General features: G+C 36.4%; 2 protein-coding genes across 2 annotated transcripts in view; one reads left to right on the top strand and one right to left on the bottom strand.

Annotated features, from left to right (window-relative positions):
* The window catches only part of LOC118744628 (spondin-1), a 195,945-nt gene extending 194,004 nt beyond the window's left edge, over nucleotides 1-1,941 (top strand). The window contains exons 6-7 of the mRNA XM_036477765.1: nucleotides 984-1,427; nucleotides 1,823-1,941. Of these exons, the coding sequence (XP_036333658.1) occupies nucleotides 984-1,427; nucleotides 1,823-1,835 (457 nt within the window). The 3' untranslated portion in view covers nucleotides 1,836-1,941. The remainder of the gene's footprint in view (nucleotides 1-983; nucleotides 1,428-1,822) is intronic.
* A 5,353-nt stretch (nucleotides 1,942-7,294) lies between these two features.
* LOC118745279 lies at nucleotides 7,295-13,733 on the bottom strand. Its single transcript, XM_036478805.1, has 10 exons — nucleotides 13,708-13,733; nucleotides 12,643-13,645; nucleotides 12,402-12,579; nucleotides 12,188-12,346; nucleotides 11,854-12,119; nucleotides 11,653-11,779; nucleotides 8,411-8,685; nucleotides 8,085-8,352; nucleotides 7,786-8,022; nucleotides 7,295-7,599 (listed from the first exon to the last, which is right to left on the bottom strand). The coding sequence occupies exons 1-10, from the start codon at nucleotides 13,731-13,733 to the stop codon at nucleotides 7,295-7,297; spliced, it is 2,844 nt and encodes a 947-aa protein (XP_036334698.1).
* Between the last annotated feature and the right edge of the window lie 8,479 nt (nucleotides 13,734-22,212).

Here is a 22,212-nt window from a genome sequence, read left to right as displayed (position 1 = left end):
TTTTTCACACTCACCACAGTGCGCCTACCAAACCTCAAAAAATGTTCGGGGCCAAGAGATTTCCGACAAATGAAGAGGTTTTCACTGAAACAAGGACCTTGAAAAAACCGACTTTTTGAAGGGATACTTAACTTTTAGCACTGCTTGAATGTGTTCGAGCGTGGCCGCCTTCAAGATGATTTTCCTGACGGTTATCTTAAAGGAGCTTTTGCTCTAGAAAACAGAGAAAGATTTGATTCTACTGAATGCTTCATAATCTTATGGCTGTACCAAAAAGGCGGCTAATGTCGATAAGTGCAAGAGAATGCTGGGAAAATATAGCCACTGTAGTTAAAAAGACGTATGCAATATCGCAACAAGTGGTGAACCATGGTCTAAGCATTTTTTCGTACACTCATTATGCCAACAAAATCGTCTTTAAAACTCTCGCGTCCATCAATGTCAAATTTACTTAAATTAGTGTAAAAATGTTTCGTTTCTCGGTTCACTTCTTCAAGCCTCCATTTTCTTTTCTTATTCCCACCAAGTAAAACGCTGCTTGTTTTTCAAAGTTGCAGCTTTTTCACCTCGCTTACAACTGCCTCGAACACTCTCATCCGAAATTCACACAGAAATATTGACTCACTGTTACCAATTGAGGTTAATGGAAATGGCACGAAATTAATTTCATGTGAAATTGCAGCGACACGGAATATTCAATCTTGCTGGCAATGCGAAACCACAAACACACCTACACACACACCCAAAAGTACATACATAAATACATACATAAATACATAAGTAGCCAAGTAAAAAGAGATAAAGCCCACACGCTGGCTGAATAGTAAACCGATTGACAGCCTAAGGGATGGGCCGCGCAAAGGGTGAAGGGGCGCCAACGGCACACACACCCCGACATATATGTAAATCTACACACACTCGTTTGTGTAAAATTAATAACTGACACAATCTCCTTTCTTCTCTTCTTTTGCCTCCGTTTACAGCTACAACAGCAACAGCAGCAGCAACTCCGCCTCCAGCGGCAGCAACGCGAATGTAGTGCCGAAAAATGATAAAAATGCCATCATGCAAAACATTGCCAACAGTTATCGCCGCTCGGGGGCTAGCTACAATACCTCAGCCTCCAGCTCATCTGCCACTGCAATCTCCGCAGGCGTCTCCTCCACCTCCTATGCCGCCACCAATTGGTTAGGGCCGGTGCCGAAGCGTCGCCGCACGAAATCACGTACGAAGTCACGCGATTGCCGCGTCAGCCACTGGTCCGAGTGGTCGGCCTGCAGCAAAACTTGCGGCATCGGTGAGATGCATCGATATCGCAAGGTCATCAGGCATGGCAAGCGTGGCGGACGGCCATGTCCAGCGCTGCAAGAGTCCAAGTGGTGCGGCACGGAGAAGGGTTGCCACTCGCCGGCGACCTACTTCAATTGGTAAGTGAATTGTAAATTGTGCGCTAAAGTGAATCTAAGTGCGCATGTATACGTGTGTGTGTGTGTGTGTGGGTTTATAATACTGCCAGCCAGCGGGTGGGTTCGAAATGCTGGATTGACAGTTGGACAAGCAGTGACATTTAGCTGGACAAAGATTGACAGTTAAAAATTTTTGTGTGGGTTGGTGATCGTATATGGAGGGGCATTAAGAAAAAAATAGAAGCAAAAAGTGAATTTGCGGATTAAAAAAATATCAATTTGGGTTGGGGTTTATTGAAAGCAGTGCGCTGAGTGAAAGAAATGAATTGAATGCGAATCCGTGGAAAAAAAATATATATATGCACTTAAGCTCCTTTTGAATACACATAAATGGTTTTTTTTTTATGCATTTCCAGGTCCACTACATGAAGGACGCAGAGAAAACAAGCGTAGTTCGTAACGTAAGCGTATGATTTCTTTTACAAAAAAAAAATTCTAACAAAAATAAAAATAAAATAAAAAAAAGTATTGCTAAGTAAAAAGAACTATATAAAAAACAGTAAACAAGAATTAAAATAATATGGAGAAAAACAGAAAAATAATAAATATTTAGCATAAAAGCATTAAAATTATTAAACCCAACTCGTATTTTTAAGAGAAATTATATGTTGGTGTTTTGCAACAAAAAGTAAAAAAAAGGTTATTTTTTTGTTTTCAATGTGTGCATTAAAAAAAATATTTAGAAATATTTTGAATACAATTTTTTTTTAAGTTTTCATTAATAAAAAACACTCCAGAATTTAATTTTTTCATTCTGGTTTTTGTATAAATACCAAATTTGCCCTCTTTGAATTGATGAAGGGCCGGGAAACAAAATTTTTAATGAAGCAGTTTTATTCCTATTAGTCTTAAATCATTACATTTTAATTTAAACTAAATTAAACATTTTACTCTATTCTTATTATTTTAATTTTATTTTATTATAATAGCAATGAATTCCTTAAGTAGCAATGAAAGTTTGATTCGCGAAAATTCTTCAGAAGTGTACATATTAGGTATTTTTTTTAGTAAAAGCTCTAAGTTTCTCCGGTTTTGAATTATTTTTTATGTGTTATACAGTGCCGGTCACTTAAATAGCACCCTCTTTTGATCCACAGTATTCACAGTTTTCTTGTGTTTATTCAACATTCGGTAATTTTTATAAAAATATAGCATAACATATAGTCGATCCGATTTTAAGCTTATGTGAAATTTATCATGCTTCAAAAATTGTTTATAAAAATTTTTCAAAGTGTTTGGGAGCATGCAGTTTTAAACCCCGTTCAATTTTGGTAAAATAATTTCACTTACAGCTAGTTTTTGGTATAGTTTTTATCAAAAGATAGTGCTATTCAAATGACCGGCACTGTACATGATTATCTAAAGTTATTTGGTTTTATTTACAAGATAAAAAAAAATATTTTTAATTTTTTGTAGATATAGGGAAAGCTTTGAATAAATATTTTTTTTGTTTTTAAAAAACTTAAAATGCTTTTGTTAAAGATTTTACACTTCTAATATTTTTAAGTTACTCGTATTAAAAAAAATTAAATCCATTATTTTTTTTTTAATATTTTACATGTTCGATATTTTTTAATTAAACAAATTTTTATAAAAAATACATAATTTTTTTTTTGTCATTGCAAATTAATTTTTTCGAACTTCATGACAGTTATAACAATTGGCAGTCGCTATGAGTGCCAGGAGGTGTCTTTATATATCTTCTTCTTCTTATTTGGCGCTGTAATCGCCTGAGCAATCTTGGCCGAGTTGAACAAAGCCCACCACTCGTTTCTCTTCTGTGCCAACTGACGCCAATTGGAAATGCCAAGTGAAGCCAAGTCCTTCTCCACTTGGTCTTTCCATCGCAATAAGTGGCTCCCAATTCCATCAGCGGGTTCCGAGTATAATAATTTCATATACTAACTCTTAAATTACTTACTTTTCAAAACTAAACTTAAGATGGGATATTACCATAGGAAATGGTAAGTCCATCTTCTTTTCTTCATCCCCGCAACTTCTACAGGGATGTATTTAACACAGACGATCGTCGAAGCAGTGGTGTGATAGCACAGAGTCCTGTAAAGATGCCGAACCGCATCTTGCTGTAAATTAGTTTAGTTTCGGAAATTCTACATATCATTTCTTGTTAAGCCTCTGTCGTACATACTTACTACACAGTCATCGCGGTTGGTCCATAATGAGAAGCTGTTTTTCAGGGCAGAATACACTTGCCATTGCCTGTCGAGGGACGACCGCTATTAGACAAAACTTTTTTGCTTTATTTCATTTGATGTTGGTTGGCAACTGGACTCGAACCCAGACCCAGCGGATTGATTGCCTTCACGGCTAACCATTAAAGTGCAGCGTGCGCCAATTTCCTTAATTAATCACTGATCGTTGATTGTAAAGTTTAACGTACATTTCCTATGCACGACCTAGAAGTGGTGTATGAGTATTAAAAATTAGATACGTTCAGCCTATAAAGTACTGGATTCTACTGGCAGTGTTTCTATGCGGCCCTTATATGAGTTTCATAGTTGTTGAAGTTTGTCCTCTAATTTTTCCAACCCTTCTCACGTCGACTATATTTGGCCCTATTAAATAATTTTCTTTTTTTTCCGCTCTAAGTGCCCAAACGCAGCATTCAATCGAACTCATTTTGCTTTTGACAGGTGTTTGAAACTCTTCAGTTATTTATCTTGCTTGTAGCGAAATCTGTGGCCAGTGCAATATTTGGTCCGAATTAAAAAGGTATTTCACAATAGCGGTAGACCCTCGGCATGAACCTTTCGATTTTATTCTGCCATGAAAAAGCATGAAGGGCTATAAAGGTTAAGTGAAAGCCATACTCTTAGAAAAATGTGTGAAGTGCGCGAAGACTTATTTGCAAAATTGAATACAAATCATTACTTAAATAAATTCTCAGTTAAATTGAACACAAAAACTTCATGCAACCAGCTTAAAAAAAAAAATATTTTAGAAGATTCTTATTTCTAACATTCTTCAGTTATGTAAAAAAATTATAAAAACTTGCACTTGTTTTTTCTTTTACTCATAAGTCGTTTCTACCACGATTTTTTGTTTATAAACTATTGAATTTTTTACACCAGCATAAATTTTTAGTTTTTATTTTAAATTTTTAATTTTGTTTGTTGCAAAATGCCCAACCTTGTAATTAATCTAATGCAGAACACAATTTAAGTATCAAAAAGTATACTCAAATAGAGAAATTAATAGCAATAGTAATTCTGTATTTATCAGGTATGTTTTGCAAATTGTACGATTTGAACTCGACGCAATTTGTAAAAGGTCGGTGTTATGTAGAAATTTTGATTGTAAAACTGCCAAACTCGGAGGGGAGAAATTGGCGACTCTCTCAGCAATTAACAATTGGTGGACAAACTGCAGCGCCCAACCAGATATCTTATCAAAAAGGCAAAAATCGATGGGCTTGACGGAAGTGTTGCATTTTTAGCAATTTCCATTTTTATGATTCATCACTTTTGCTACAATTATTTAGTAACATTTTGTCAGCTGCAGCGACTTCAAATCGTACGATTTTCGGAACAGACCTGTATGTTTATGTTTGTGTAGAAACTTGTAAGTAATAACCTAAACTAACAACCACAAAAATTGAACAAGGGATATATAAAAAAAAAAAGTATAAGAAAACATAAAATAAAATACAAACAATCAATTCAAAAATCGTAATTAAGTAAATACTAAAAGCGATTACAAAGCATGTGCTCTCGAATTAAAAAAAAATCTCAAAAAATTTTTCGAAAAAAAACGAACGATTTTAATTGCAAAGAAGATGCAAAAAATTTAGAAATTTAAAATAAAAAAGAAATGTTTTCAGTCCTTGTATAGTTTAGGATAAGAAAACTGAAAAAAAAATTTAAATTTTTCATTAAAATCTTAAGTGCAATGCAATAGTCAAGAAATTATTTGTTTTTTTTTTCACTAGTCGCTATCTTGAATTTAACTATTTTTCTGTAAACTTAAGGCATTAAAAATCTATGTCAACTTGACAACTGGTAGTTAAGCTAAAAATATGCTTAAACGCTTTATTTTAAAAACTTAAAAATATTATCAATTTATTTTTATTTAATAAAGTGACATTTTGCTTAATTACTAGGCATTATGTGTTTGTATTTATAAAACTAATACATATGTAGTTCTGGAAACAAAACAAAAAAAAACAACACATGGACAATATAAGGAAAAAATTCAAACAAAAAAATTGTAAAATTAACGTGTATCGTGTAAATCTTTGCTGAAGCATGCTAATGCAGCTGTCTGGCTTGGAAAGAGAAATATAATAAAAGATAATATTTTGCAAAAAATATTGAAAAGAATAAATAAATGTTGTTCTTACTTATAGGGTTCCAAAAATACTGCATTTAAATAAATTAGTTTTTGAGTCCATCAACTTTTATAGAAGACCACCCGTCCACGGGAGATGAGTTTTATTAAAAAAAAAAAACGCAAGACTATTACCGAGCGGAAGAGAGTCAAACTAACCGGAAGACTATTTTTTTTAAATTGGGCATATATGTTTTTACCATGGATTCGGATGGTGCGAACAAAAATACATTGTTTCTGTCGGATGCTTTTTTCTGGTAAACACTTCCGTTAAGATAATGCACATCCGGTCTGTATAACCTACTTACAGGCGAAATTTTTAAGTCGTTAATATGACTATGACATAGAAAATCTTGGTAATCCATATTTTTTGTTTTCCAATAAAAACATTTTCACTCATTTAAGAAGTCCAGGACGAGTTGAAGTTCGAAGGTTATTTATAGGTTAAAAAAGGCACTTCCGATAAAAGTCTGAATCCGGCGAAACAAAACGGTTCCTGGGCCTACCACCAGGTGACGACAATAAACGATAGACCAGCCAATTGATGCATAGTTAAGTACAACAACAAAAACACATGCATTGTGGGCATATTAAAAAGTGGTGCGGATATTATGTACAATATTTAAACAGCTAATAAATGTGGAGTTCTAACGACTAAAACAAGGTTAAACGAAATATTTCAGAATATAAATTTGGGTCCAACTTTGAATCTCTTCAGAAAGATATGTTTATAGTGATTATTTCCAACATATAGGCAAATATAATGTTACCTAATACTAGGCCAATCTCATTCAGTTGTGGATCATTTTATTTTATATTTCTTAGTCCAACTAAGTTATTATGATATTTTTTGTTTTCAAAGATCAAAACCCCAAGCAACCTAGCGGGAAAAGTAATACACCTTCTTCGCTTACGCTGTGTGCGACTATTTGTTGCTTTTGACAAGGTAAGAATTAAGTTCATAAACTAAAGAAATATTTGATTAAAAATTGTAAAAAATTCGAAGAAAGCAGTCGTAGTAGAAAATTGGTCCAATTCGAAAATTACGTTCGTAATAAATATTTGTATGAAAATACTATTTTTGATAAACAAATATAAAGTATCCATTTTTACTCTGCATTATTTCCCTCAGTGTAGGTACGCTGATAATTCAGTTAAAATATTCAGCAATTCAGCTATGAAGAATTGTGGAAAATTTGGCATTGCTTATTTCACGAGGCAATATTTTGTTACCAGCTTATGAGATGGTAACAAAATTTACCGGTTCCAAGAGAACACAGAATGCGAAAAGGGTTTAAAAATTTACGCGAACTATATGTGCCGGTTAAAAAATTTTTATAACCAGCGCAGAATAGACCTGTAACTTGCATCTCTGGGAAAATATTCCAACATTTACTTTCTCTTAAGGCAAGCAAGAACAGGATTATAACTATTTGCGTTTTATTTTCATTAAATTAAGTTCAACGCATTATCCTAAAGCTCTATTTATTATTCTTATTTGCTTTAACATTTGCATTCGCTTCTGACATGTCCATTAAGCGTTTAATCCTATAATGTGTTAAAGTTGGTAAGATTAATTTCAATACACCAGCTATAATTAAGCAAATTCCAGAGAAAGCAAATGCGGCATTATAATGTTTTGTCCAACCGTTGAGAACTGCAGCAATTGTGGTGCCCAGAAAGACGCCAAAACCCATGGCGAGACCAGTGAGACCAAAAGCATTAGTTAGTTTGTCCAAGCCTAAAGTGCGTACATAGATAATAGCGCGAAGAGTTGAGAAGAAAGCTAAAAAAAGAGATATTTATAAGAACATCTGATTGAATGATGGATAGATAGCAGCGTATGAGAGATTGATATTAGCGCGAATATGAAAGTTATTTAGGAGGCGCCTTCAGTGATGTTCCGGGTATTGTAGTTTCTTTGGTATGAGACACCTCGTAGTAAGTATTAGTGAGTTTAAAATTCGCTCACCTCGCGCCACACCACAGCAGATCGCATATGTATATTGAAACCACACAACATCTTCGCCATAAAATGCGCTCACCAACACTGCCAAGCCAGCGAAGACAATGCCGCCACCACAGACGTAAATCGTTTGCGAACGATATCTATTTGCAATAAAGCCAGACGCTATGCAGAATACAAATATTGAGAGCCCAATAGTTGTTGAGATTAGACTGGAGTTGAAAGGATCAATTGCAGCGCGTACTAAAAGCAACAAAAGCAACATTTATAATCTTATTTTTTCACTGTGTAACTCATTTTCTCACTCTTCGAGTAAACGAATGGTATATTGAAGCCCATGGAAAAGATGAAAGCCGACAATAGTAGCAAACGAAATTCCATTATTTTCAACAAACTCGTATCGAAAAGTTTCGCAAATGCATTGAATAACTTCGACGGCATCCAATTACGCGGCGATATGTAGGCCAAATAAGGATATTTGTGACGATGTCGCAACTCGGTCAGAGTGCGACGTACGGTCTTATGCTGACGCTGCGCGCGCATTATCGATAGTGAATAATGTACGGTAGCGGCCTAAGGGTTACGAGAGTAAATCAAACTAATTCTTGCCTTCATTTATCTTAGCATTTACCCGCTCTTTATCGATTAATATTAGATGACCCGTTGTGCGTCGACTAGTGGCTGGCACATCGTTCTCATCATATTCAGCTGTGCCTGTATAGAAAAGATCTTCTCTTTCTATGGGATCCACGCGTAGTACATAATTCTGAAGTCCTTGCAGATTTTCATTGTCATATTCCACACCCACCACATCTTTTTCGTCGACGCGCTCAATTTTTTTGGTAACTCTGCGACAACATGGACATAATTTATCGATAGTGCTTACGCTTTTTGGCTGGTACACCTCTGAGAAATGTAAAAATAATTTGTTGTTAGAATTTTGAAATGAGCGAAACACGATTTAGAAGGCGGAGCTGAATTCCATGTGGGCACAACACAACGTACCACTAAGACTATACCGGCTAAATATACTATATATACCTTCTCTTGGCCTTGGGACCTCTTCAAAAGAGAAAATGTTGAGAATATGAAGATACAGCATTCATCATAATGCCTTCGAGACTTCAGTCTACTTTTTCTGCCAATTAGACCCAACAGCGACGGATCGACGGATGGCCTTAGAGACTTCAGAAAAAGTAAACGTCTCTCACTCAGAAGCCCTAGCCGGGTACTCCTGGGGCCTATTTCAAAAAGAGACAGTGATAATTTTGCAACGACAGACATTTTCCATGTTGTCAGTGACAATTCGACAGTTTGGTGGGGGATCTGTTTCATAAAAACAATTGTGACCAACTCTTAAATTCCATGAGAAATTCCATTTAAAAAGTGACAAATTGTCATTGTCGGGATTTAAAATTGTCGTTGAAAAAATCGTCGCCAGTCATATGAAATTTATTTGTAAATCATATGTAATAATTGCATTTGCATCATTTTAGTTTTATGAAAGGTTCAAATTATTGAAAAGTAGTTAAATGCGCACAATTACAATATAAATAAATTTACAAAACTCTCCTGTGAAAGCTTTCCGACGGAGCTATTTGGTTTTGTCGCCATTGTCGAGACAATTTTGTCAGAGTGACAGTTGTCAGCACAATTGTCGACAATATTCCGTATTATCACTGTCGTTTTTCGAAAATTTTCACAGTTGCCTACAAACGTATATGAAACAGGGAAAATATCGCCAACAATTCTGGCTTCGAAATTTTATAGAAAAATCGACAATTGTCGCACCTGTCACTTTTATGAAATAGGCCCCTGGTTTAAAGCCAGCGGTAAGTGAGGCTGTAGGAGGGGCGGTTGCAGTAAATCGCGTTCGTACTTAAGTCACTAGCAGACGGTCTATCAGCACTAACCAAGAGACTTACCGTTAACGACAAGCACTAAAAAAAAGGCCCACCCGTACATCAATCGGTTGCCACCAGTACTCTCAATTGTACATGCACTGGTCGACATTAGTGCTCTGAATTTTATTGCCGAAAGTCACCAATCCTGACACCAGTTGCCCTCATCGACGATAGCCACCGGTTGTCTACCGACACCAACAGCATTTGTCTCATTGTAACTGTAAGCCGCCGATACAGGCCGTCGCCAGTCTCTCTCTTTCTCTCTCTACCGTCACTGCTTCCCACAGTCACAATTATCCACTGCGATGGTTGGGCGATAAGACCTATACTCGATACTGGATTGCCAGCGTACTACTTCAGCTTTTGACCAAACCGACCACAGGCAAGCCTTTGTAAAAATATTTTGTGGAAAGTGAAAAACCTCCGGCCGGGGTACCTTTTCGAATGTGGTGGATAATTTTTACTCATTTTTATGGATGACGGGCCTTCAGACTGTGATATTTATTACCGAGCTTCCCGTAAACCTGTCTGATCCTTCTTTATTTATTCAATCGCCGAATGGCTTGTGCTAAGTACACTACCCAAAAAGGCTGACCTTTTAATCCGAGCACGTCTTGCCCATAAACACATACGATTATGGAAACACAACCAGCCCACTTCGTGCATAAGGCGAGACATCCGAATCCTCAGGCGAAACTCGGACTCTCCAACAGATCGCAAGCAGAGGATCGGAAACTCGGCCTTTCCGACCGCTGTTAGCAGATGAACTAAGCCGCGAAAGTGGATGGGAAAGTTGGCCATTCCGATCGCGTGCACCGACTCAGCAACGCCGTGATACGGAAACCATGCCTTTCCGCCTATAAATCATGCAAGAGGCCGCAGAACGGGTCAACTGATACGCGACCCTAATGCGCCAACGCCAACAGCTTCATTTTGCGGGCGTGGTCAACGTAGAAGGGAAATCTCGAGATGAGCTCAAAAAGTAAATAACGGAGGCAAGTGTAGCCAAATCTCTACAAGGAAAACCGGCGGCCAGGTGCTCAAAAATTCCAAAACAAATTGGTAGTACTGGGAACAAAGAGCTTGACATCCACCACATCAGATCAATTGTAAGGAAGAATGTTTATTCTTTCGATGGAGCGCAGCGTAAACCTAGAGCCGCTTAGGATAAATTCTAAGAAATTCAATGAAAAACCTCAGTATCAGTAAGGTTGAAGCCTTCCACATACCAGAGCTACGAACTCAAAAATGCAACGATCGGATAAAAGTTTAAGCAAGAACTACTGAGCACTTTAGTCTACATGGAACATTGACCCAGTCAGTCTTTCAATGCATCTTATAGCATTTAATTAGGTTACCAGAGAAAGTCCTCTACGGCCTATTCAAGAAAGAGCCCATTTTAAGGGAAACCTAATGGCAAACACCTGAAGACCCATCTTTATACATTGATCCTGGAGCTTTAGGCTGAAAAAAACTTTGGTTGAGCAAACTCACAAGTCAAACGGGCAAATAAAAGATGGTCTACGGAACCCATATTTGGGACAGATTGGATAAGCATAGACCTAGCTCTCTACTCCGCTTAGAGCTACCACTATTCCGACCTGATGGGAACCCACGCTAGTAAGATGAGTATGCAGTCAAACGACTACTCTCGTAGCTGCCGTTATGATGAGGGCTCGTCGGCGATCTTTTCTCCACGATTCTTTTGAAAGTTTGGCTGAACTGCATTAGCGCACGATTTTGTGCGCTTCGTTAGGGCTATAAATGGCTTTTAATTCTAAGGTATGAGAAGCGATGTAAGGAGTCTCTAATATGGCATCACAACGGGCACACAGTGTCACACATAAGTGTGACCCTATCATGTGCTGTATGGGGACAACCAAGATAACCTTACCTAAATTAAATTTTCAAGTCTCGCTACATTATGGAGTGTCAGGAAAGCTTTCCACAAAAATGGTAATGATCTTACCAAACATTTGTTCCAAACTCCTATGTTCGGATGCTGGTATTAGAAAGTGCGACACATGATACTGCGAGTAACGTACTTCACTGAAAGGCACAGAACTGTCCTCACTCGATGAAGAGGTATCGACCTCCTGAAATGATTTTGTTTTTTTTTTTAGTTTCTCTTTTTACTGGTATTTTACGGAGCTTTTCGTTATCAACGCACCTTTTTCACTGCTGCGATACGTGTTGGAGTTACCTCAATGAACGTGATCGCCATTAGTAGAACGCAGAGTAGAAACACCATATGAATACGCGAGGTATTGCGCCAACCTATTTTCGGACATAATTCCGCATTCATAGAGGAGAAGATCAAAATACCGGCACCGGCGCCCGAACATGACAAGCCATTGGCGATGGGACGGTAACGTTCAAAATAATAGCCAATGATCAGTTGCGAGGAGGTCCATATCAGGCTGAGCGAAGAGCCACCTGGGACAAGAAGATTGGGATCAGTCACGAAGGTAGAATCAGCATAAATTTGTTACATTTAAACTCACCCAATGCACCATAGAAAACGATTAACATTATCATATTGTGACTGTAAGTGCCAATTAATATGAACACCATTGAACATATAGCGCCGGCGAAAGCCACCGGTCGAAAGCCATACTTATTAATGAATGCGCTCACTAAAGGTCCTGTAAGAAAATAAAACCCTTTTCAAGCTTTTATTTAATAATTCGCCACTGTAGGTGCATGAGCGCTCTTTACCAACTTGTACCGCAGCAACAAGCACAACAGTAGTTTGCGTCTCGCCAAGATCATCGGCAATGTAGGGCAGCAATATGCCAATTGAATATATGATACCATCGACGATAACCTGACAAAGGAAGGAGATGAGCACAATGAGCCAGCCGTAACCACCATCCGGTGGTATGATCATATACAGCTGTGGGGAGTTGAGAAGTGACGAAAGCTCCAAAGATTGCATTAAGCGAGCGAGTGTACTTACAAAACCATTGCCCAGTTCTAGAAAGGTGGGAAATTCTGCAGGCGAATTCGGTTCACTGGACAGTGATGTTGAACTCTGCCAGCCTTTAGTCGGTACCGGTAGCTTCTCTACTGGTACATCAGACTCTTGAGCTTCAAATTCATTACGATCCTCGTTATGGGTCAACGGTGAGGACATTTCGGTTACTTGTTCTATATTTGCGCTGTGAATATTTCCATACGATAGGCTCTCCAAGCTGACCGATGCAATAGTGCTACCGCTTGCTTGCGCAGGTTTTGAACGTCGCTTTGAAAAGGTATACGAAGATTCATCTTTTAATTGTGGTTCGTTAATAACGCGCTGCTTTGTATACTTCTTCACGCGACGCACCATTTCCGGTACCAGCTCCTTATCATAAAGGTGCACCTCCTCAACTGAAGTGGTTGCGCTATCAAATGATGTTTCAGCTATGCTACTTGCGCCCATAGGTGCCTCTGTTTGCACACCTAACTCGACGGTGCTTTGTGTGGCTTGTACGCCGGCCTCTGTCAAAACTCGTTGGTCTGTGGCAACCTCTACGTTATTTTCACGATTAAGCTCAGTTGCAGTGTCTCTACCATCTCGAGTATCTATGATGATGGTCGAAGTGTTTGCGGCGAATTCATTTATTCTAGATGTGGTTTGCGCAGCTATCTCTGCTGTAAGCTGGACTTCATTTGAAGTCTGCGTAGCGAATTCATCTGTTTTTGGCTGTTCGATATTGAATGGTCTAATGCTGGATGTGGTTTGCTCACTTGTATCTCGGAGCGCACCTTCAGTGCCAACAGGAGCAAGATTTTGAGCTTTCGTTGATGCTTTGCGCTGATTTGGATGTAGTACGGGCGACGACTGAGGCGTTGCCGATAGAGCGGACTGGTAGCGCGATGTGCGTGCACTCGTTTGCAGTGGAGAGTCGAAACTTAGTACGGAATAATATGGTGTAACATCGTTCGCGGAAGATGTGGCCGGCGTATGTTTAGCTTTGCTGTGCAGTTTAGTGAAAAATATTCATTTATTTATAGATGATGGCAGATTCAACAAATTTACCCCTTTTCTTGTGATTTATCAGTCATCTTATATAGGATGGATGTTTGAATGCTCAGCGATTTTAAATAGTTTATTTTTGTATTTTGTTTGTATTCAATTCATAAAATATTAAAATGTCATAAAAAATCAAAAATAAATCGAAATCAGCTAAGTTCTAGCAAGCAGCCGTATCAAAAAAAAAGAAATCTTAGCAATAATAAATAAGTAAAGTTTACTTATTTCTTAAATGTATTTTAGACCGTACCACCTTACAAGCAATTAAAAAGAAGAGTTCATCGAACACCCCTGAGTCTAAAGTATTTTTGTAATGGAATTTTGAGAACAAATTCATATTTTTTGCCGAGCGAGGCATCGCAATTTTTTATATTTTCAGTGCCACCTACTATACATACATTCTGCAATAAAAATATATTTTTTTGTAATATTTCTACTGGTATAATCGAAATAAGTTTTTTGCAAAAGCTTAATGGTTTTCGGTGAGCTTTAGTTTACTAACACTAAGGTCGAGGCCACGCAATGAGCGGCAAAGCGGCAGTACGTTAAGGCAGGTTTTCACTATGTTAAATTCAATGAAATTTGTCGTCAAATGAGCGAAAACACATTGCCAAATGGAAATAAAAACGGTTTATGGATTAATTTAGAACATAATAGGTTTGTTGTAAAAATATGACATAGTGGAAAACAGGCTTTAGAGTGATATAAACTGCGGTCGGGTGGGTAACTTCATACTAGCAGAGCGGAGTACTTGAAGACAAGGAACCTTTTCTATATATCATAGTGGTGACACTGGTACACTGGTGACACTGACGAAACTGGTGACACTGGCGACAGTGGTGACACTGGTACACTATCGACACTGGTGACACTGGCGACACTGGTGATACTGGTGACACTGGTGACACTGGCGACACTGGTGACACTGACGACACTGGTGACACTGGCGACACTGGTGATACTAGCGAAACTGGCGACACTGTCGACACTGGAGGAACTGGTGACACTGGCGACACTGGAGACACTGGTGACTCTGGTGACACTAGTGAAAGTGGTGCAGTTGTGAGCGTTAATTGTTGGTGAAAATGTTGAACCAAATTGCTTTAATAAAAAATTAATTTTTGTGGGACGAAATTCTCCAGTATATTTACATACATATGTGTCTATGGTAAATATGCACACACTTTCGTAAGTTCGTGATGATACTGCTTGCGTGCGTAACGTGACCTGCAACTTGTACTTCTAAGGCCGTTTTCTCAAGCAACCTGTAACTTTAAAGCTCACCTTATATTTAAAGGTTGCATTAAAATTTATGACTGTCTCTAAAGTAAAGCATTTTATTATCGGTTTTAAATTGGTTTACAACCAAAAAACATACATACGTCAAAAATCGATGATAAAAATGCTTAACTTTAGACATAGCTTTATTTTTAAACCAACCTTTAAATATAAAGTGAGCTTTAAAAACTTCTTCAGAAAACGGCCCTAAGCATAGTTGTGAATAATGCAAAAGAGCAACGAAACGAGTCGTTGCAACAAGCAGAATTGAGCATTGTAGTTGATAGGTTAAAATTGCAGCTATTAAAGACTGAAAAAGGCGCAATCGAAAGCAAACATACAGACGAGACGAGGAAGCGGCAACCAGGCGAATAGCATGAAAACTGCATACTGCATAGAGGCATCTCTTGAAATGCGAAACTGTTTGGCAAGAAAATCGACGACGTACTACAATCAATGCGAATCGCTGTAGAATTGATTAAAGTGGCGTGGCAAGAACGGCTGGTGGATTGTTGGGCGGCGGCAGGCGGCTGTAATTTAAGGGAGCCATAAAAATTCAATGCGCACAGCGTATAGCTAGCTATTTGTAAGCTTGCGGGCGTACAAAAACGAACTGAGACATGACTGGCGACAAAGTGTACGAAGGAAAGAGTTTCGTAGGAGTAATAGCAAAGCTGAATCAAAGGAATAAGCTTTACAAGTTTCAGCGCTGCACTCTAGCGATTTGTGCCCCGAGGCACAACACACAATTTCAGTTTTCTTGCACTCATCAATGTACTCGTTGATGGAATGATGCGGTGCATATGGAAAACTTTCTATGCACATGTGTGATTTGTTGTGCATACATATATGTGGGATAGTTACGTGCGTGCTTGCGCCCGTGCATTTATCAATGCATGCGTGATTTGATATTGAACTCATTGCAACTGACTCAAAGTTGTCTCAAATTCTTGACGTTCACTAGCAATTTGATTTAGATGTTAAATCCTGGCGGTAAAGTTGCAATTTTGAAATCCGTTTCCATTTGCTGTACTACGTATGTATATGCGGCATTCAATCAATAAGATGACAATGCAAGCAATTGCATTCACATACATACATACATACATACATACTTTAGTATGCAACTAGATTCGTTCAGTTGAAGCAAGATACTTAGTTGAACCAGCAAACTCATATCCTCACATGCTTTCACGCATACTCACACTATGATGACGAAATAAAGAAGAACTGCACGCTCATTTAGATTCATTTTGCTTTGTTGTGAATATGTGCTTTGGTTTGCTCGAATCGTTGCGTGATTTAACGAGATTTTTTTTTTTGATTTAACCCCCGTATCTACTAAAGTCCTTAAGCATAATGGATGAGTAAATGTAATACTAGCTGATACCCGTGAATCCCCCTGCGTAGCTTACTACTTTTCCATATATTTACGGAAATTTTTATAGCAAAAAATGCAGCTTTGAGGAATTTAGAAACCATTTCCTTACATTCAGTAGAAATACAGCTCTGTTGCTGTTTACATACGTTTCTAATTTCATCTAAACCGGACTATAAATACGCATTTTCTGAGTAACTTTATTCTAGCGCCATCAAACGGATCCCGCTTTCATCAAAATCGGACGGTAAGTGCAGATTTTATCAAATTTTGACTCTAGCGCCATCTAGCGAATTAATGTTAGGTTAAATTATTTTTCATTGCACCCTCAGTATACATCTCTAATCTCAACAAGATCGGATCAAAAATAGGGGTATTCGGCAAATCTCCACTCATGCGCCACCTGCGATTAAAACATTTTATGGCGATCCCGGCGAACATTTAAGAGACTCTGATTTGAGAATTTGCACCTGATAAAGACCCTCAATGAAGAGGGGCCCTTACCCTGCTGGTTGGTGTACGCCAATCGAATCGCGATGTACGGGGTAAGATAGTAACAGCAAGCAACAGCAAAGAAGCAAGAAAAACGTATCATAGCATTTCGATCCTTTGAGGCCATGCTGCCGCGGTAGAGAGGGACAAGTTATTCAAAAATCTTTGCTTAAGACGCACTTAAGGCGCTGCCCTAGATAAGATACTAAAATCGAACTTGCCAAATTCAATACCAACATCGAAAAATTCAACCTCCACGACGAAACATCTCATGAGGCACTGGGAATGAAGCTCACTAAACCTCGCCTTTTCCGCGTGGTTTTAAAACTGGTAAGTCCACTGTGTTCCCCAGGATCTGGCCTAAAGCACGGTTCACCTCAACATCAAAAAATAAAAACCTTTCGGCAGGCAATGGCAAACTCCGAGTGCATTTCTGCCATGAAAAACAGCTTTTCATAAAAATACAATCGCCGTTCGGAGTTTTCGTAAAACTGTAGTTCCCTCCCCCTTGAAGGCACAACCCACAAATCGAAGAAGAAGCTCTACCAAACAGTTACATATGTGTAAGCGCCATCTATTAGGTCCGACAAAGATCAGGTACTCACTACATGCAAATACGCGGGAAAAGAGGAGTGACAAACTATATTTCTATGCCGATTTTAAAGCAACCTTCGATAATACAGAAAGAAGCTGCCTATACGGCGCGATATTTGAATTTTATATCAAGGCGAATCTCATACGACTGTCCTAAATTACGTTGGCAATGGCAGCTACACGGTTAAAAATTTCGGTTTTAATTTTAAACTTTTTGGACTACATATATGACCAAAGTAAATTCAGTTTCAAACACAAACCTTCCAAGTTTAAAAAAAGAGAGAACATATATAGGGTTTAGAATTAAAACAGTCCGGTTTAAATTTTAAACCCAAACATTTTCATAATTAAAAATAAAAAATAAAAAATCTTAAATTTCATGCTCCGTCCGACGGCGATTGAACCCGGACGGCCTTGGTAGCACAACCAATTGTATCACGCACCTTTGCACACTCAGCTACATCCACGCATGTAAATGTGCTTTCACATGTTGAGTTTGTATCAACACCATATTTCGCTGTGTGCAAACATATTCCATTTCGGTTTAGATTTTAAACCAAATTTTCTATATATGAAACCTAGAAACTAGAATTAAAACATTTTGGTTTGATTTTTAAACCTCGACTTTTTGGACTAAAATTTAAACCAGAATATATTAAAAATTGTTTAAAACTATTGACTGGTTTAAAAAGTAGACTATAAAAGATTAAAAAAGGCAGTAGTCCCAGCGCGGTTTAAAAATTAAACCCAAATTTTTAACCGTTTATAACGCCTCAAATAAGCACCGCTTATTGCATATTAAGGTTTTAAGTTACTTTTAACAGTTTAGTGTCAGCTGTTATTTTGACACTTTTTTCTAATCGCCACCTCTATTTTAACATTGCTATTTTTATGCGCGTACCATTACTTTATTGCGTGTTATTTTTATTGGTCCATCTCAGTGTCGCAAGCGTTGATTTCAAGGCCCGCGCATTGCTCAATTCCTTTAACTCCACCCACTCACACAGACGCAGCATTTAGTTCCAGAACTTGAACAATTTCTTTGATTCCGACTTTATTTCAACGACTTGGCTAGCTCTGTTCGTCTTGTCTTGTTAGCCAGTTGTGGGTGTTGCGTTGGCTGCATAAAGGCAACGACCTGCGTGTGCATGGCGTACCAATGCAGTGAATGCAATGAAAAAAGAGAAATCAGAATCGATAGCAATAAGAAGTCATATATGCACATTTTGTTACGACGAGACGCATTGGCGACAACACTTTTTAGGAAAAGTTGTTGCTGAGATTTCAGAGTATTTGTAGAATTTTTATTTTTTTTCCAGAATTTGTTGTTTTGTTGCATTTCACCCACTATTCCGTCATTTTGAAGATTATTGCTTGCCGCCGGCATTGGCATTCGTGCTCGTTAGTTGGCACATTGCATTCAGTGCAAGTGTGCGTGTGTAAATGCATATGTACATATGTACATACATACAAACATATATGTATGAATGTACATAGTTCATTTATTAGTATTTCCAAGCGATTTCCTGCAGTTGCAACTTTTAGCATCGGCGTCAACAGCGTAAAACTTTTGAGACGTTTTTCGATTTGGCGACGAGAGCTTAAACTTTTGTCGCATATGGATGAATGATTGTTGCTGTTGTTTTTCTTATTAAGTTTTTAAAGCATCTTTAAACTGTTTTTTTTTTCAGTAGTTTGCACGCTTGCTAGACACCCACGCTTTATAGCTTTATAGCATAACAACATATCGATTGTGAGGTAGATCGATTAAAATTAGTGTTATCGCTTAAAAATAAATATAAATACAAAATATTTTACAACACTTAAAAAATATCGATTACTTTCGATTTGTGTGAATACATTAACCGATATATGTGTCGATAACTACTGGAATGTTTAGATAACTGTATTTAGAACAAAATAATTTAGAAAATTTAACATCGATATATAAACCGATAAATGCTCAAAAGTTTAGATAACCCCAAATAGATCTAAATAATTAACACCACTTTGAAAATATCGATAATATTACCGATAAATATCAATACAGTTTCATATACATACATACAGACATATATCGATGACGCTGAAAAACGATTATTTATGTAGGTAACTATGTATAAATAAAACAAAAATCTATGTGTCTATATTAGAAGAACTCTTTTAGTGACATACACATCTAATTTATTATGAAAGCAGCGCCCTCCATCCTCCGATAAAGCGCCAGTTTGCTGCTGGGCCATACGATAGTTTCCTCTCAATAGATATAGACGTACATAAGTACTTATGTATGTACATATGTATGCGACATTGCTTTTTAAATGTACACATATGTCTACTTGCTTCTGCGGGATTTACGCGTCTAATACCTAACTGATTACATCTAAATCGTTTTTGTTTTTCTTTAATGCTCAGAAATAACTTCCGAACACTGTGGGCTATTAAAACTTTATCATCGGATCACACAATGTGGGTGTGGAAGAGTTTGCCGTCTGCAAGTGTGATGAATGCATTATTAAAAGATGTAAAAGTGTCCGATGGAATTAAGGAAGTGTTTTCTGCTCAAAGTCTTGTAAGATATGTATTTATATGGATGTAAGTTTATGAGTGTGTTGGTTAATGAATTTAATGTTATTTCTAGATTCATAACAACGCATATAGGGGTATATCACTGATCTCATTTATCACTTAATTTTTCTTAGACATAAAAGACCTTTTTTTGATAGTTCATTATAAAAAGAAAACACAATACCTGCATATTTTTCTTACTTTTAAGCAAAACTAATAAAGCAATTCTGGCCAAGATAGTTGAAATTCTATTGTAAGGCAATTAAAGGTTTTGGTTATTCTGGCACGAATATCTTACAAGAAAAGTATCCTTGCCAACGCTCATGCTAAAAGTCTTTTGACAGAAAGCACTTGTATATCAGTTTGCTCGCGCTGCTCCAACAGTCGCAATGGCCGAGTGGAAAAAGAACTGGCGTGCGATTCGAGAGATCCGAGCCGGAGTTCTCGGGCAGTGGAGTTTTTTTAAATTGTTATTTTTTATTTAATTTATTTTAATTTTAATATATGTATATGCACATATTTTTTAATGTTTAAAAACTTATTACATTTTTTTTATTTTCATTTAATTCCCACTAATATTTTTATTACTTTTTTCAAACAACTTTTTGTAAATTTCTTTTCATTTTTAGATTTCATTATTTTAAAAATAAAGATACATATTTTTATTTTATTTAAATTTTAGGACTTCAGTTTCTTTTCAAAACTATCTTCATTTGCTTTTTGATTAAATTTTCTTTTGAAATTAAGTTTTATTGTTTCAAAAAGAAACATTTTTTTTTTAATTTAATATAGTTTAAAGAACCCTATTTTATAATTTTTTTTTTATTTAATTTTTTAACTTATTTATTTTGTTTTTTAATTTTTAGTTCTTGTTTTTTCCAAAGGAAAAATATTTATGCATATTTTTAATTCTTTTTTTTTACTTTGCCTTTTTTTTCATTTTAATTTGAATAATTATCTTTTTTTCTTTTAATGTTTTAGATTTTATTGACATAAAGGGAAACCTATTTTTTAAATTTTAAGTAATTTTTAAAAGTTTTCTTTTTTTAATTCTTATTTTATATTTAATTTTTCTTTTTAGTTTTAAGTTATTATTGTTAAAAAAAAAATTGTCTTCAAATCTTTAGGAACCTATTTTCTTACTTTTTAAGTTTATCATTTTTTCATCTCTAATTAAATTTAAGGTTTTTGATTTTATCGTTTTAAAAAGAAACATAGTTCTTTAATTTAATGTAATTTAATTAAGATTTTATATTTTTTCAGTTATTATTTTTATTTAACTGCATTTTAATTTTAAATTTTTTGTTTTTATTGTTTTATAAAGAAATAAATTTTTTGTTTAAATTTCATTTAGTTTTTAGGAATTTATTTCTTTTGCAAATTTATTCTTTTTGAATAAAATTTTCTTTTGCTTTTTTGCCTTAAAAAGAAACATATATTTTTTAATTAATATTATTTCATTTAGGTTCTATTTAGTGTTTAGCTGGACTGGATTCAACCAGTAGCTATGTATATCATTTTGTGCGCTTTGTCAGAGTAGCGAAATGGTATATCTTTTAGGGTGAGAGGAGGAATGTAAGAAGTTACTAATGCCGCAATCCAATGGGAATAAGTGTGTCGTTTTCCAGTACTAATCGTATATTCTGCCTCATAGATTTATTTAATTTAAAAGTAAACGAAAATCTGTTGAGAATACTAATTTTTAAATTTCCAATTTATTATTATTTCCCATACCCATTAAAAAACTATATGAAATATAGTAAAAATATACAAGTGATAACTCTAATTGTCAGTTTATTAAATGACATAAAAAATAAAATGATCTCATAAAATGCTTACGACCAAGTTGTTACTCGCCCACATGGATAATTATTACCTACGTCCATAAAACATTAATTGGCAATTTACCTGCAACACGAAGGCAAAATTTCACGCTCAGTAGTTAAACAACAAAACTTAGTTTACGTGCATACATGGCTGACGCACAACAAATGCAAAGCTGGTGAGAAGCAAACAAACGTAGCTGCGTTCAAATACGAGTATGAGTGAGGCATCTACATGCATAGTATGTATGTAAGGGAGTGCACCTGTGAGGGATTTCAGTCACACATATGCTCGACTTTAACTTCATTAAAAGGCACTTTATATTAAAATAGCCAACTGTAGGCAATGGAATATTGAAAGCGTTTGTGTGCATTTAA

The sequence above is a fragment of the Rhagoletis pomonella genome, unplaced genomic scaffold (assembly GCF_013731165.1).
Source record: "Rhagoletis pomonella isolate Grant_MI unplaced genomic scaffold, Rhpom_1.0 Rhpom_scaffold_00008, whole genome shotgun sequence".
NCBI lineage: Eukaryota > Metazoa > Arthropoda > Insecta > Diptera > Tephritidae > Rhagoletis > Rhagoletis pomonella.
The sequence above is the reverse complement of the archived record's forward strand: the minus strand, read 5'-3'. Positions and strand labels throughout refer to the sequence as shown.